We start from the raw sequence: 15,859 nt of genomic DNA, 5'->3' as shown, positions 1-15,859 counted from the left end.
TTAAAAAAAGAAGCCCATTACATCAATATTTTAACATTCAGATATTTAACTCATAAATGGCAAGTGATACAACAAAATTACAATGTATTTAACGGTAACTGTGAGAATGCATGCTGGTCTACATCGAGGCTTTTCAAGTTACTTATGAACAAGAATGGATAAGACCCAATGAACCTGCAAATGGAACAAAAAATACAAAAAATTTTAGTCTTTAACATAGTGTCTGCTCATTATTATTTTATCATTAACTTAATTTAGAAATCAACATGCTAAACACACTTTTATACAACTTGAACGAATCAATGGCCACATGCCTGAACTGGTTTGATTGTAAAATTTCAAAACTATAGAACCCACAAATCATGGTAATTAGCAATATAATCAATCAATTTCATCAAAAATGTCAAAGTCTTTTATTTAATAAGCATTGTAGGTATAGTTTAATAAATTTTAAACACTTACAATGTTGTTATTGGGATTTCTCCAGTAAAATCCTTGAAGAACAATGACAGCAAGGTTGGATGGCACAAGAATGAAGATGCTCAGAGAATGTCTACCCATCCATTCCAAAATACATGTGAGGCCACGGTGTTCCCCAACATCCACCTGTTTCCACACCCAAAAACTGTAAGCAAAAGTGAAATCCCAAATAAGCACTAAAATTTCATTAAAAAGATTTTTTATTTTGAAACGTCGAAGTTATCGACAACTTCGACGGTGTGTAATCCTCAAAGTAATAAATTCCTCTGCAACTCTGTGGACGTAGGCAACTTGTCGTACCTATGTGTTTCTGTGCTATCTGTTTTACGAATTTCTCATTCCAGTTTTTCGTTTTATTGCCGTCGTTTTTTCAACAACTTCCACCAAAGAATATCGGGAAATATTTGCATTTGGACTACGCACGCACAGCTGCGCGCGTAATAATCTCTCAATAACCTCCGTTTTGCGGTTATTAGGGGGTTATTGGGTGGTTATTAATATATTAATTTCAATAACATATAACCTTAACAAACTTCCAATAACCTTGGCAGGTTCTATTTCGATGTTATTCATAGATTATTATGGGGGTAATGCGGGGTTAATGGAGTACGCACGCAGAGCTGCGCGCGTATTCCGTATGCAAATATTTCCCAAGAATATCAATGAAAAACAACACATCTGAGTACTATAATCTACCATAATTACTGTCGTAACAATATATTGTAATAAACTGTTTTTTATACTAATTTCAAAAAAGTATTCTCCAATTGTCCAAACCAAAGCTACCCGCATTAGATTCATTTTCACTATCGCTAGTTTCCATAGGACTTACCAGAAAGTACAAAGCACAAAAAGTGAGGCCAGCTGAGCCTGTTGTTAGAAGAGCGTAACTGATAGTGTATAACTGTTTGTTCAGGGGATCACCTACAAAAAGGTGGCATTTCAGCATCTTTTAAGTGAAGACTGCAGAAACGAAGTGCAAAATTAATGTATTTAGCTAAAGCAGAAAATAATACATGTCGAACTCACCTATAAGATTAAGAAATAAACCAAATGAGAAAATTGAAACTGAAAGTTGCAACCAAAGTTTGAAGCGATCCTTATGTTCCTGAGATATTCATAAAAAAATGAAGTTTCGTGAAGATTAATCACTCACAACAATAGTTAAAAGAGTTCATTTGTCCGGATGAAAGATGAGCAGAAATTACTGCTAACCAAAGGATAGCAGACAGAACAGAAGAGGGAAGATGCAATAGAAAAGAAAATAATACAGTATAGGGATACATGAAAGATCAAAAATAAGCACAACTGAAGTGGGTATAATAAGACAATTTGCAACGACCTAACTCGGGAGCTTAAAATTTACTGAAATGGAAACAAAGTCAGATGATAGATATATCAACCTTGACATTTACAACAATCCAAAAATCATCCAAACAATTGAGAGTCACTGAATATCAATATTTCTAAAACATCATTTGAGCACATGTAAAAATTCTCAATTTGCAACAATCATTTTTTAATAGAAAACTCAGAAAAAGATATAATGTTTACTTGTTATCTATTTTTTAGTAGTTTATCGTCTTAAGAAATTAAACTCTCAAAAACCCCTCCACTTCGCGGTTATTATGGGGTTATTGAGAGGTTATTGAAGTATTAATTCCAATAACCTTCACGGGTTCTATTTCGATGTTATTCATAGATTATTATGGGGGTAATGCGGGGTTAATGGAGTACGCACGCAGAGCTGCGCGCGTATTCCGTATGCAAATATTTCCCAAGAATATCAATGAAAAACAACACATCTGAGTACTATAATCTACCATAATTACTGTCGTAACAATATATTGTAATAAACTGTTTTTTTTACTAATTTCAAAAAAGTATTCTCCAATTGTCCAAACCAAAGCTACCCGCATTAGATTCATTTTCACTATCGCTAGTTTCCATAGGACTTACCAGAAAGTACAAAGCACAAAAAGTGAGGCCAGCTGAGCCTGTTGTTAGAAGAGCGTAACTGATAGTGTATAACTGTTTGTTCAGGGGATCACCTACAAAAAGGTGGCATTTCAGCATCTTTTAAGTGAAGACTGCAGAAACGAAGTGCAAAATTAATGTATTTAGCTAAAGCAGAAAATAATACATGTCGAACTCACCTATAAGATTAAGAAATAAACCAAATGAGAAAATTGAAACTGAAAGTTGCAACCAAAGTTTGAAGCGATCCTTATGTTCCTGAGATATTCATAAAAAAATGAAGTTTCGTGAAGATTAATCACTCACAACAATAGTTAAAAGAGTTCATTTGTCCGGATGAAAGATGAGCAGAAATTACTGCTAACCAAAGGATAGCAGACAGAACAGAAGAGGGAAGATGCAATAGAAAAGAAAATAATACAGTATAGGGATACATGAAAGATCAAAAATAAGCACAACTGAAGTGGGTATAATAAGACAATTTGCAACGACCTAACTCGGGAGCTCAAAATTTACTAAAATGGAAACAAAGTCAGATGATAGATATATCAACCTTGACATTTACAACAATCCAAAAATCATCCAAACAATTGAGAGTCACTGAATATCAATATTTCTAAAACATCATTTGAGCACATGTAAAAATTCTCAATTTGCAACAATCATTTTTTAATAGAAAACTCAGAAAAAGATATAATGTTTACTTGTTATCTATTTTTTAGTAGTTTATCGTCTTAAGAAATTAAACTCTCATGTCAATCATTTAATTCAAAGAATTTTTTGTTATAATAAACATTTAAACAACAAGCCATATAACAATTTAGTGAATAATTATGATCCTGTAATGTATTAAATTTTTGTATGTATATCTAACACACATGCTTTTCAAAAATGATTAAATATATTAAATTTTGGTTTCATCAAAACTTTTAAATATTTGCATTTAAATTAAGAAGTTATCTCAAGAGCACAATCTAAAATATTATACCGACTAGAGTACATCCAGTTCCATTTCCATTTCATACATTTTTATTTTCATTTTTGTGCATGAATACAATAATGTTCCCAACTAGTACCATAAGAGGGTGACTCATTTGATTGACTTGTACATTTATTTTATTTTATTTTCATTTATTAACTTTCAATCATTAAAACGTATGTTAAACTGCAATTCTTTTAAAACATTAAGCATTAATTTAATTATTTAGATATTATCATAATTTTAATGAGTATACTTTAAGATTTCAAAATTTTGGATGATCGTGAAGAAGCAAATTCTATGTGGGATAAAGAAACAAACACTTTTAAAAAGATGGCAAAAGTTGTGTTTGAAGAATCAAAAGAAAAAGTTTCTATCAATAAAAATAGTTAGTGGTGGAATAATAATGTGCAAGAAAAGATAATATATCAGAAACTATGTTATAAAAATTAGTTTAAATGTAAAATCTTAGAGAACTTGGAAAAAATATAAATGCCCCATAAGGAGTCTAAGAGAACAATCTATGACGCTAAAAATTATGCTTCTAGTGATCTTTATAATATATTACATACTAAAGAGGGTGAAAAATATATGTATAAACTAGCCAAACAAAAATAAAATAAAAGTAAAGATTATAATCAAGTAAAATGTATCAAAGAAAAAAATCAAAAAGTGTTTTTCTTAGAAAAAGATATTCAACATAGATGAGTGAGTTAATGAGTTGAGTGAGTTATTTTGATAAACTTTTTAATAAAGTTTTTAAAAATAAGATCGACCATAGTGATCTTAATATCGTTCACAATAATAAAATGTTTTATTTTTATCGTTGCATCAGTAAAAAAAAGAAGTCGATGAAGCTTTAAAGAAAACCAAAAGTGAAAAGTCTGTAGGACCTGATGATATCTCAATAGAAGTGTGAAAATATATAAGAGCTTTAGGAGTTTCTTGACTTAACAAACTCTTTAATATTACTTTGAAAATAAAAAGATGCTTGAGGAGTGGAGGCAGAGTATTTTGGTCCCCTTTTTTAAGAATAATGGGGATGCACACGAGTGTGCAAATTATAGAGGAACTAAGTTGATGTGTCATGCTTTAAAATTATGAGAGAGGGTAACTGAACATATGTTAAGACATATTTCAAAGATTTCTCATAATTAATGTGGATTTATGTCGGGCTGGTATACTATGGAAGCTATAGATTTATTGAGAGGTTTGACAGAGAAGTTCAAAGAGAATAAGGATGATCTACATATGATTTTTATTGAAGTAGAAAAAGCTTACGATAAGGTTCCATGAGATATCCTTTGGAGAGTTCTAGAGAAGAAAGGTATTGATATGACTTAAATTTAAGTCATTAAAGATATGTATGCTAGAGCTGTTACTTGTGTTCGAACAGAAGGATTGACCAAATATTTTCCTATTTCAGTTGGATTATATCAGGGATCGACTTTAAACCCATATGTTTTTGCTTTAGTTATGGGTGCTCACACTGGACATTTACAGGAGGTTGTAACTTGGTGTATGTTTTTCGTTGATGATATCCTTCTCATGGTTAAGACTAGAGAGAAAGCTCAAGAAAAACTTGAATTATGAAGGTCAACAATAGAGTCTAAAAGCCTTCGTTTGAGTAGAACTAAAATTGAATTTATGGAATGTAATTTTAGTAGTGGTAGCTCTAGTGACAGAGTTGTAATTATGAGTAATCAAATTATTAAAAAGTGTGAACGCTTTAGATATCTTTGGTCTACTGTTTAAAGTGATGGTGATATAGATGGGGATGCTATTAGTAGAATTCAAGTTGGGTGGGTAATGCATCAAACTTATTGTGTGATATAAAAGTACCTTTTAGACTGAAAGGAAAATTTTATAAGATAGTGGTGAGACCTGCAATGCAATGCAATGCTCCATGACACTAAATGCTGGTCTTTAAAAGAGAAGCATAAAACTAAGTTAAGTGTTGCTGAGAAGAGAATTCTTAGGTAGATGACTGGATTTACACTTAGAGACAAAATGCGAAATAAATATACCCGTGATAGGGTTGGTGTAGCTCCAATGCAGAAAAAATTAAAGAAAGTTGTCTTACATGGTTTGGTCACATTGAACGTCGACCATCTGATGATCCGATTAGGAGAGTGGGTGGGTTGGGTTGTTTTAGATTCGACTTATGTTAAGAAAGATAGAGGTAGACATGGAAAGACTTGGGCATATTGTATAAAAAATGATCTAAATTTATTAGAATTAAATGAAAATATGATACTCAATGGGACGCAACAGAGAAAAATGATTCATGTAGCTGACCCCACTTAGTGGGATAAAGGTTTTTTGTTGTTTCAAAATTTACTTTTTGCAAACATGAATAAATTTAAGATTACAAAAATTAAATTTAGTTCATGAAAAAGATAATTACTCACTTTACCCTTTGAAAATTCTCCTTTCTATTTACTATCTACAAACATAAATCAAAATACTATATTAAAGTCAAATTTCTTATTTTCATCAATTTTAATTTCCTATATCTTTAATTTCATTAAGCTTATTGACATAGGAGCCGTCCCACAGTGGTGCCATCCGCGACCCCGACTACAGTGCCGCGGAAGATCGTGACTCGGATCGATCCAAGAGGGCCAACTGACACTTTCTATATCTAGATTTTCCTCTTATTTGAAGTGAGATACACTTCTATTCACACAAAGTCTACAAATATGTTTTTTTTTTTTTTTTAGGGCAGTTTAGTTCAGTCTTCTATCATGACAATTATCGACATCTAGGTTTTCCCTTCTAAGGTTATATCTGAAGATGAGAAGACGCTCTGGTTGTAACTCATCCTGAGGTAGTGTTTATCTATTCTCCCCATATTTCCCTACCTTCATCCTAGCTGCCTGATCTGTTGCCACCCCTGCTGTGTTCTGACTCCCTTCCCACTAATGTCCAGCCGCCAACCACACCTCTCAGATACTGCCTGCTTGCTACTACTCCTTCCTAGTCACATTCCTCGTACTACCAACCTTCCACCACCCTGTCACAACCTTCTTTCTACCGCCACACACCCCAGCCTTAATTGCCATCCAGTTTCCAACACCCCGCACCTAACAACAACCATCGTCTTCCCTGTTGCTGCCATCCTTTCTCAAGCCGCAGCACCACTCTCTTCGACCCATGCCCTAATTTGGTTTTGTGTTTTGTGTCTTTGTTATTTCTTATTTTGGTGTGTGTTTGTTGCAACATATATTCTTTCTCGTAATAAAAGTTGCATTTTTCATTGTTGTTTGGTTAACTCAACTATTATTTGGTAGCAGAGCTAGTCTAACCCTACTAGCATCTTCCAACCATTCCCCTACACTAAAATCTTTCCTTTTGCTAAATTTTCAATCCGGCCAACCAAATTTTTTTTTCCCAAACTACATTATCTCAATATAGCGCATTTCACCTACCCAAATCCCAACTACACTGCCAAGAAGGTAATTGTTAGAGCCTAATCGGGAATTTACCATGTATGACAAACAACGGCTACTCAGAGAAGTGCTACAACTGTTCGATGCCATTAAGGAAAGAACTCAGGGCGGGACCACCGTCGACCGTAATAGTGACATCCATGAAGGAGAGCAAGAAGACAATCTAAGAGATGATTTCAAAGGAGGGAGGATCAAACAATCATTTTGTGATACAATATCAAAGGAAACTAAGAAATGAGATATTAGTTGGAAGATACATAGATGAAGTGCTTGTTAGAGGATACCGAGACTTGGGAGTAAAAGTGGACCTACTGACATTTGAGAGGAGAATAGATTTAGATGATTTCTTCAAGTGAATGCATACTGTTGAGCGGATATTTGAATTTAAGGAGGTATCCAATAACAAAAGAGTGAAGCTCGTCGCTATCAAGCTGAAGAAGAATATTTTTTTGTGGTGGGAGAACCTGAAGAGGGAGAGAAGTAGAGAATGATGAGACATAATCACTTCTTGGGAGAAAATGAAGAAGACAATGCAGCAACAATACCTACTCCCGCACTATTGCCAAGATATTTTCTTGAAATTCCACTACCAATAGAAGGAGCTATCAGTGGAATACACAACAAAATTTAAGCAACCTAAATTTAAGTGAGTTGAAGGAGCTAGAGAAGCACACAATGGCCCAGAACTTAAGAGGGGCTAGAAGCCAGCCATGAATAATATGGTCCAACTGCAACTCTATTGAACATTGAGAGACGTGCAGACATTAACACTAAAAGTGGAGAGACAACATAAATAGAGTAGGCAACCATCACCAGTCAAACTGCCACCTATAGTGAGATACCTCAGGAGGAGCACGCATCACGGAGTGCAGTAGATTAGTTAGAAACAGTACAAAGCCACTCCATGTAAGAAGAAGCCTAAGAAGAGTAGCACATTCACTATAGTCTCAACCAGAAAATGTTTCAGATGCCATGATTTGGGGAAAATCACTTATAGTTGTCCGATGAGCTAAGTTATATTCTTTACCGAGCAAGGGGCAATGGAAAAAGTGACCGACCAAGAGGTAGTTGAAGAATAGGATGAGGAAGGAGAAGATGTTGGTAGTTTAGAGAGTCCTATAGAATGAGGATAAGAGAGAGCAGCAGTGACTTAGCCACAACATAATCTATGCCCGTCGCATTATGAATGAAGGGTATAGAGTCTCATCATCGATGGATGGAACAATAAGAACGTGGCGTCCACATAAACAAATTGAGCCTTATGACGCAGAGGAATTCCCAACCGTATTCCCTCATGTGGTTGAAGGAGAACATTGTTTGCATTGACATGAGTTGTCTCATGGAGTTTTGATTGAGCCAATTACAGAATTAGGTTTGTTGCAATGTGGTACCCATGGATGCCTGCCACCTTTGCTGGAGAGAGAGTGGCAGTATGATCATAGAACTTTGCATGATTAGTACATGAACATTTACTTATTCACCAAATATGGAAAGTGCATCGTTCTTTTACCTTCGACGGAGTCTGAGATTACAGGTGCTCTCGACAATGGAGAAGTACCAGCGGGATCAATTTTGGTGACGATAGAACATGATATGGTTGACACATCGGTTCCAGACACGGGACAATAACTATAGAGAGCATTTTAAAATATGATGATCGATAGTTTACCACTATGATCGCTACCATTCTAGGAGATTCAGGCTGCCCTCACTTATGATCGAGTTGAGCTAACCGTGAGTTACCTTGAGAGGTTTCAGTAGATTTGGGGTTGTAATCGAGTCGAGTATATCTTTTAGATTGGACTGGCTTGGTACAATTACAACTTTTTCATGTTTGTTTTGAATTTGTGTCAAGCTTTCATATATCGTTCAAGCTTGACTTATTTAAATTTTTCAATACTTGAACTTTGTGTTTGATATACTTATGATAAATGAACGAGTATTTAAATGAGATAAAAATTTTGAAAGTATCTAGATTTTCATATAAAATTTTTAATAAATAATTTTATAAATCTAAATAAATGAATGATTTAATAAAATCAAATAAGAAAATAAACAAATCCAAACAATGTCATATAGTATCTATAATCTACATTTTTTTGTAAGAATGCATTCAAAGATAGAGAGCACATGAAAACAAGAGCAAAAAATCCAAAGGAACTTGTATTATAAAATAACTCGTAATGCAAAATCTTTCTTCAATTGATATAATAATATATTAATATTAAATATACAATTAAATAGATTCTAGATTATCAAATTTTATATAAATAATATATCACATATAATACGCTATCATTGAGATTAATATTAATTATTTAACAAGTTACTTGTGGAACAACAAACAAATTTGTTCGTGAATATAAATGAACAAGTTCGATTATGTTCATGTTTAGTTCATTTAACCTTCAAGCTTTTAAAAAATGTTCAAGTTTGTTTACTTACTAATTTAAACAATCATGATTGAGTATTAATCAAGTCGAGTTTGAGTTCTTCATCGAGTGCATTGATTCATTTACAACCTTAAGCATAATACACGTGACACGAAGCCCTAATTCAATTCAATAGTGTCCTACATTAGGTTGGACCAATAAGGATGTATGCTCATAAGTGGAGAAAATTCCTCAGACCATTTGGGGAACAATGCAGTCACCAGTGGGATTCAAGTGCTTCTCAGACCGCAGTTGAAAAACCTTTAATCCCGAGAGATCACGGTAGCTCTGTCACCTTCAACGTAGCAGACTTAACTCCATATTATGAGAAAATAGAAGCTTCGATAGATGAGGATGGAGCTCCCCCAACCCCGAAAGATTGACGCGAAAGCCATCCTGTAGGGGTGTCATCCACAACCCCTGCAACAGTGTTGCGGAATATCGTTGCTCAGATTGGTCCAGGAGGGCCGATTGACACTTTTCGTGGATTTCCCTTCTATTTGGAGTGGGGTCCACAACTATTTACCCTAAATCTACAAGCATGTTGTTTTCATATTTTTGGGCATTTTTTATTCAATTTTCTATCACAACAGCCATCGGTGTCCATATTTTCCCTTCCAAAACTATACACGAAAGGGAAAAGGTGCTCCGACTGTAACACATCCCGAGTTGGTGTTTTTCTATCCTTCCCTACTCCCCCAAACTTACTTCTAGCCGCCCCTACTGAAAGTGTTCTGCCACCCACTTCTTGCTACTATCCAGTCGTCGACCACCCCTCCCAACCACTATCTGCTTGTTGTCACCCCTTCCCAATCACGTTCCCAGCACTAACACCCTTCCACCACCCTGTCGCTGCTCTCTTGTTGCCACCCCACCTTAGCCCCCCTAATAGCCACCGCCACCTTCCCTATTGCTACCACCCTTCCCCGTGTTATCGTCGACCACCTAGCCATCCCTACTTACTAACCCCCCTCAAGCTGCAACACCACCCCTTTGACCCATGCCCTAATTTTGTATTTGTGTTATGTGTCTTTTTTATTTCCTATTTCAATGTATTTGCTCTAACCCGAATTTGCTTTTTGTAATAAAAGTTATATTTCTCGTTGTTTGGCTAACTTCGGCATCACTTAATCATTTGGAATCTAATATCTAATTCATAATTCTTTAGATATTTTAAAATCTAAAATTTAGGGATATGTTACATCATAAAATAATAGATAAAGCCTCCAGTGTGCGTTATTTGTCCTGGTATGAAAATCCCGTTTCCTTGACACAATGCTTCTTCCCGCTCGATTCTTCTTCCCGCTCATCTCTATTTAGCATGGGGCTTCATCTCATCCATCTTTGTCTCGTAGCGAGATGAATCACGCGGCCCCTCTATCTATCGTCTCCTATTAGTGGAACTGTCTTGACGGTTATGTCAAAACAACGCAACCAGTTCAAGTTCTTATATTACCGGATTTTATACAATTAAAAGCACCATCTTCAATAATTTTTAGCATAATATTAATTGTTTATTGTTGTAAGTTTGAAATAGACCAGCTCAAATATTATCAATAGGAGGGATATTGAAAACCAATTATAATAGTCATAATAAAGAAAAGAAATAAAACATAATAAAACAACTTAAGTTGGAGCATAGATGACAGTCATAAGAGCAAATAATAAGTAATAATGATTAGGGATAGCTGTTATAATTTAATATTCCCTCTTAAGTTGGAGCATAGATGGTCGTCATGTTCAACTTAGACTTGAAGTCATAGAAAAAAAGGCGAGGCAAATTCTTGGTGAAGATGTTCATTAGTTAACCACTGAAGGGCACACATGGAATGTAAATCTCCTCGGACTCAATATTTTCCCTAATGAAGTGTCTGTCGATCTCCACATTTTTGGTACGATCATGTTGGAATGAATTGTGAAAAATACTGATTGCAACCTTATTATCCCAGAATATCTGGAGCGGGACGGAGGTTCGCATACGGAATTCGCAAGCTAGAGAGCTTCATAGATTCCTAAGACCATAGATGTTCGCAGAACATGATGCATAGCTAGAGAGCTTCATAGATTCCTAAGACCATAGATCAGAATTCAGCTTCAGCACCGTTTCAGGCAACCACATACTGTTTCTTGCTTTTCCATGTGACAAGATTGCCCATACAAATGAGCAATACCCCAATGTGGAACACCGATCATGAACTGATCAAACCAGGCTCTTAGAATTGTTTTTGTCCATAGAGGGATTTTCATAGCCTACAAACTTGTTCTCTAAAGGTATTAAAATAAAAACCCAGAGGGAGAGACATGTACACCTCTTCTGTCAGCTATCCATTCAAGAATGCATTTTTGATCTCTAATTTGAATAAAGACCAATCCATATTAACCGCAAGTGACAACAGACTCGAATATTGTTCAAGTTAGCCATTAGAGCAAATGTCATAGTCAATTCAATAAGTCTGAGAGTAACATTTGGCGACCAATCTTGCCTTGTTGCGTTCAAAGGACCCGTCAGAGTTGAACTTGGTGCTGAAAATCCTTCGGCACTCTGCAGCTTTCTTATCCCGAGGAAGGTTCACGACATCCTACATATGGTTCCGCTGAAGGGCATTCATTTTCTCCATTACTGCCGTTTTTTTAGGCTGGATCAACAAGAGCAACCTTAATAGTAGCAGAGATTTGATGGTTCATTAGGACAGTAGTAAATGCTCTATAGGTCAGTGTAAAATATAGAAAGAGACATATTTTGTCATAGAATAGAAGGAATATGTCTAATTGCGTACCTTACTCGAAGAACTTACCTCCTCATCTGGAGGAGGGGTTATGCTGAGGATGTTGTCCAGAGTAGAGTCAAGGTCCTGTAAGGAGGTAGTGAGATCCAAGGTAGAAGCATTGGGACGAGTGCGTCGAGTGTAAACACGGACAGTGGGAGGAGGAGATGGAGCATTCAACGGGACAAGTGACTCTTCAGTGGTAGGAACAATGGAAGGATTATCCAGTGGACTACGATAAGGGACAACGTCGGAGAATTCAATCTCCCCTTCATTAGAGGCCAAGCTAGAAAAATAGAAAACACTTCAAAGAAAGAGATATCAGTACTCACATAGATTTATCCGTACTCACATAGATTTTGTTTGTGGTCGGATCAAGACAATGATACCCCTTTTGAGCATCCAATGATGATAAATTTTATTGATTTGGGATCAAGTTTACTCTGAGTAGAGACAGTCTTCCAAACAAAAACAGTGCACCCAAAAACCTTGGGATTTAATGTGGAGAATACCAGATTGGTAGGCGGAAGCATGACATTAGGACAGCTAAGGGGATTCAGAACTTGTGAATTTATAAGGGGACTCTATTTATAAGATAGGTGGCCGTTAGAATGACATCGTCCCAAAAATGTTTCGGGACATTAGATTTAAACATAATGGAGGAAGCAACGTCAAAGATGTGACGATTTTTCTTTTCGACTGCCTCATTTTGTTGAGTGTCCATGCAAGAACTATGGTGGAGGATGTCTTCACTAACCAAAAATTCACTCAAAATAGAGTTAGAAAAACTCACGACCATTATCGACTGAAGAAATTGAATGGGAGTTTTGAATTGAGTTGAGACAAATGTGTAGAAATTTGGAAGATTACAACGACTTCCGAATTATCTTTTAAAATATACAACCACATTATTCGAGTGTGGTCATTAATTAAGATTAACCGTTTATTGGTGTCGCAGGGAGTGTGAGAAGGACCCCATATGTCACTATGAATGAGGGAGAAAAGAGCGGAATGTGTGTAAGTGTGAGGTGCGTAATAAACTCAGTGATGTTTGACTAACTGGCATGCCTATCAATTGAAGTTTGAGATGATTTTATTAGAAAACATCAAAGAATATAAAATTTTCAAATATTGAAAACTAGAATATCCTAAACGACAATATAACAACATAATGAGACATACAATGACTCGAGACGGGCTATAACTTTTGAGTGTCGTGTCTTCACTCCCCGTGATATCCTTTTGGAAGTAGTAGAGTCTGATTACCCTTTTAACAGTTTCAATCACCTTCTCGAATGACGATCCTGAAAAATAGAACCACCATAAGAGAAATTAGCAACGCAATTGATATCACTTGTCAACTTGCTGACATACAATATATTACATTGAAATCGTAGAACATGTAAAACAGACTCCAGAGTTAGATCGATCATTAGTACAACCAACCATTTACCAGCAATGGGACTACAAGATCCATCGACAATTCTGATGGTATTTTTTTCAGAGCACGGATCGTAATTATTGAAAGCTTATGAGCAGTCAATCATGTAATCTCACCTAAATCAATAATCTACAGACTAGAGGATGCATAAATTGTGATTTATATGGAGAGTACCTTATCGAACGTGAGAGATCGACGGACCCATAAAAAATTGATTGGCTCCAAGAAGCTTGATCAATTGTTTTATCTGGTTTTTTAGAAATTTGAAGGATTCCAGGATATTTCGCGTAGGAATCAGTTGAGTCGTGCTTGGTTCGACCATCACCGTTAGTCCCTTAGCAATAGAGGATTTGGTCGAAAGTTTGTATGCCAGCTTATCATGAAGTATCCAACACTTGTCAATCACAAGTGGGGTGACCAGTCTGAGGTGGCATGGATGAGGGCAGAGCACTATCGGAGATTAAAGCGGACGATTCAACTGCAAAGAGAAGAAGTGTCGAGTATGACAAGTCTCCTGCTTTCTTCCCGATGAATCTCACTATAAATAGTGCGGGTGGAAGGAAGAGAATTTCGACCAAGAATACGGCCCTGCACTTTAAGGCCAACAAGAAATTGAAACATACAATCCTTTTCTGTGATCTTCTGGAAGAGGGATAAGTAAGCCAAAGAATCCCAAGTATACTCGTAGTACAAGTTGCATTACATCCATAATGCAACAAGATTATTATAGAACTAAGTCACAGTCCTTGATCACAGTTTTGCCTCCCGTATCGTCCTAGATACCTATAGAGTTGGCCAAAATTTCCTATATCCGAGTAGGTATCATGAACAGCTGTTCAAAGGGTACTAGCAGTAAGGAGAAACATGTATGAACGACCAATTGAGGTCTCTATGGAGTTGATCAGCCATGACATGACCATGGAGTTATCCACTTCCCAAGCTTCATAAGCCGGATCAGTCTTTGAGGCACACCTATGAGATAACCAAACTTCCCACGTCATTTGATGAACAAAGACACCGCTTGAGACCATTGAAGAAAGTTACTGTCGTTCAATTTATGGGTTGTAATTAAAAAACTCATGTTGGTTTCCAATCTTCCGTTCTATAAGGGAGCGGAAATTGTAGTTGATTCTCCGGTGAAATCAAGAACATCTTCTGAAGGTGGTTCAGAGTTGGAGGAATCCGCCATAATTCCGACTGAGCTAAAGGAGATGTTGAGGTTTCGAGCCATCGATGAATTATGGTAGGGTTACGACAGGGGACTGCAGGAAACTAGCGGAATAGCTCGACCGTAGTTGGAATATTGGGATCTTGCAGGAAATAGTGAGACTTTGTGGGACAGCAGGATCTTGCGGAGAAGCGTCGTAGAACAGCAGGACCTTGCGGTACTTTATAGAGAAGCATCGTAGAAGCTATGGCTGTTGGAAACTGCAACTGCAGTTCTCAATAGAAGCGTAGTAGAAGCAGATCAGAGGGAACCAACGACAGTACTGGAACTTACACAGGAGGTCGGTGGCTATGAGGGTTCGGCGGTTGAAACCGGTAGATGAGGCCGGTGGTTGATGGATCAAGGGTTAGCATCTGATACCATGTTGAAATTTTGAATAAACCAGCTCAAATATTATTGAAAGGAGGGATATTTAAACCCAATTATAATTGGCATAATAAAAGAAGGAAATAAAAACAGAATAAAAAAACTTCAAAAATAATAGAATAAAGCAAACTATGAAATATATAATCAAGCAATATGTGCAAATAATAAGTAATAATTGCTAGGATAGTCGTTCTAATCTAATAATTACTAAAAGATTTCTTCATTTCTCATTAGCAATCAAAGCACGCTTCTGTCGGCCGTTTTATTGTTCAACTTCACTTTCGTAGTTTGAAAAGGTGATGATTTTGTGATTTTGAAAATAATTTAAATATAAATATAACTTTTTTAAAGAAGTAACATTTTAATTTTTAAAATAAATGAGACCAAACGAGTCTCACATTTTTAAATAGTTTAAATAATTTAATACAATACTACAAGCAATACATTTATCCCGAAGAATAAATATATCACTTGTAATAGGGATTTAATCATCTAGACTAAACAATTTGTGACATCCGTTTGGTCTGCGAAATATTTTTATAAAAAGGCCAACAAGTTCCCCTATCTAACATAAAATTTAGATAAGGTTTATTTTATCTGGGTTCCTGGTTCCCTATAGAGGCAAGCCCCTATAGTTAATTACATCTTAAATAATCGGAATCACTTAAGATAACTCTCGATTAAGATCAGGTGGTTTTGCTTTCAAGATTTCAAAGTTTAGGTTTTCACGATTAGACAT

The 15,859-nt window shown here is 35.9% G+C and overlaps 1 protein-coding gene across 1 annotated transcript in view; it reads right to left on the bottom strand.

Moving 5' to 3' along the window:
* LOC110021061 overlaps window positions 1-15,859 on the bottom strand; it is a 70,897-nt gene continuing 55,038 nt past the window's right edge. The window contains exons 6-11 of the mRNA XM_020719392.1: window positions 2,637-2,715; window positions 2,440-2,531; window positions 1,510-1,588; window positions 1,313-1,404; window positions 463-606; window positions 1-174 (exon numbers count right to left, since the gene is read on the bottom strand). Of these exons, the coding sequence (XP_020575051.1) occupies window positions 139-174; window positions 463-606; window positions 1,313-1,404; window positions 1,510-1,588; window positions 2,440-2,531; window positions 2,637-2,715 (522 nt within the window). The 3' untranslated portion in view covers window positions 1-138. The remainder of the gene's footprint in view (window positions 175-462; window positions 607-1,312; window positions 1,405-1,509; window positions 1,589-2,439; window positions 2,532-2,636; window positions 2,716-15,859) is intronic.

The sequence above is a fragment of the Phalaenopsis equestris genome, unplaced genomic scaffold (assembly GCF_001263595.1).
Source record: "Phalaenopsis equestris unplaced genomic scaffold, ASM126359v1 Scaffold000118, whole genome shotgun sequence".
NCBI classification, from domain to species: domain Eukaryota; kingdom Viridiplantae; phylum Streptophyta; class Magnoliopsida; order Asparagales; family Orchidaceae; genus Phalaenopsis; species Phalaenopsis equestris.
Note: the sequence above shows the minus strand (reverse complement) of the source record. Positions and strands in the feature narration are given on the sequence as shown.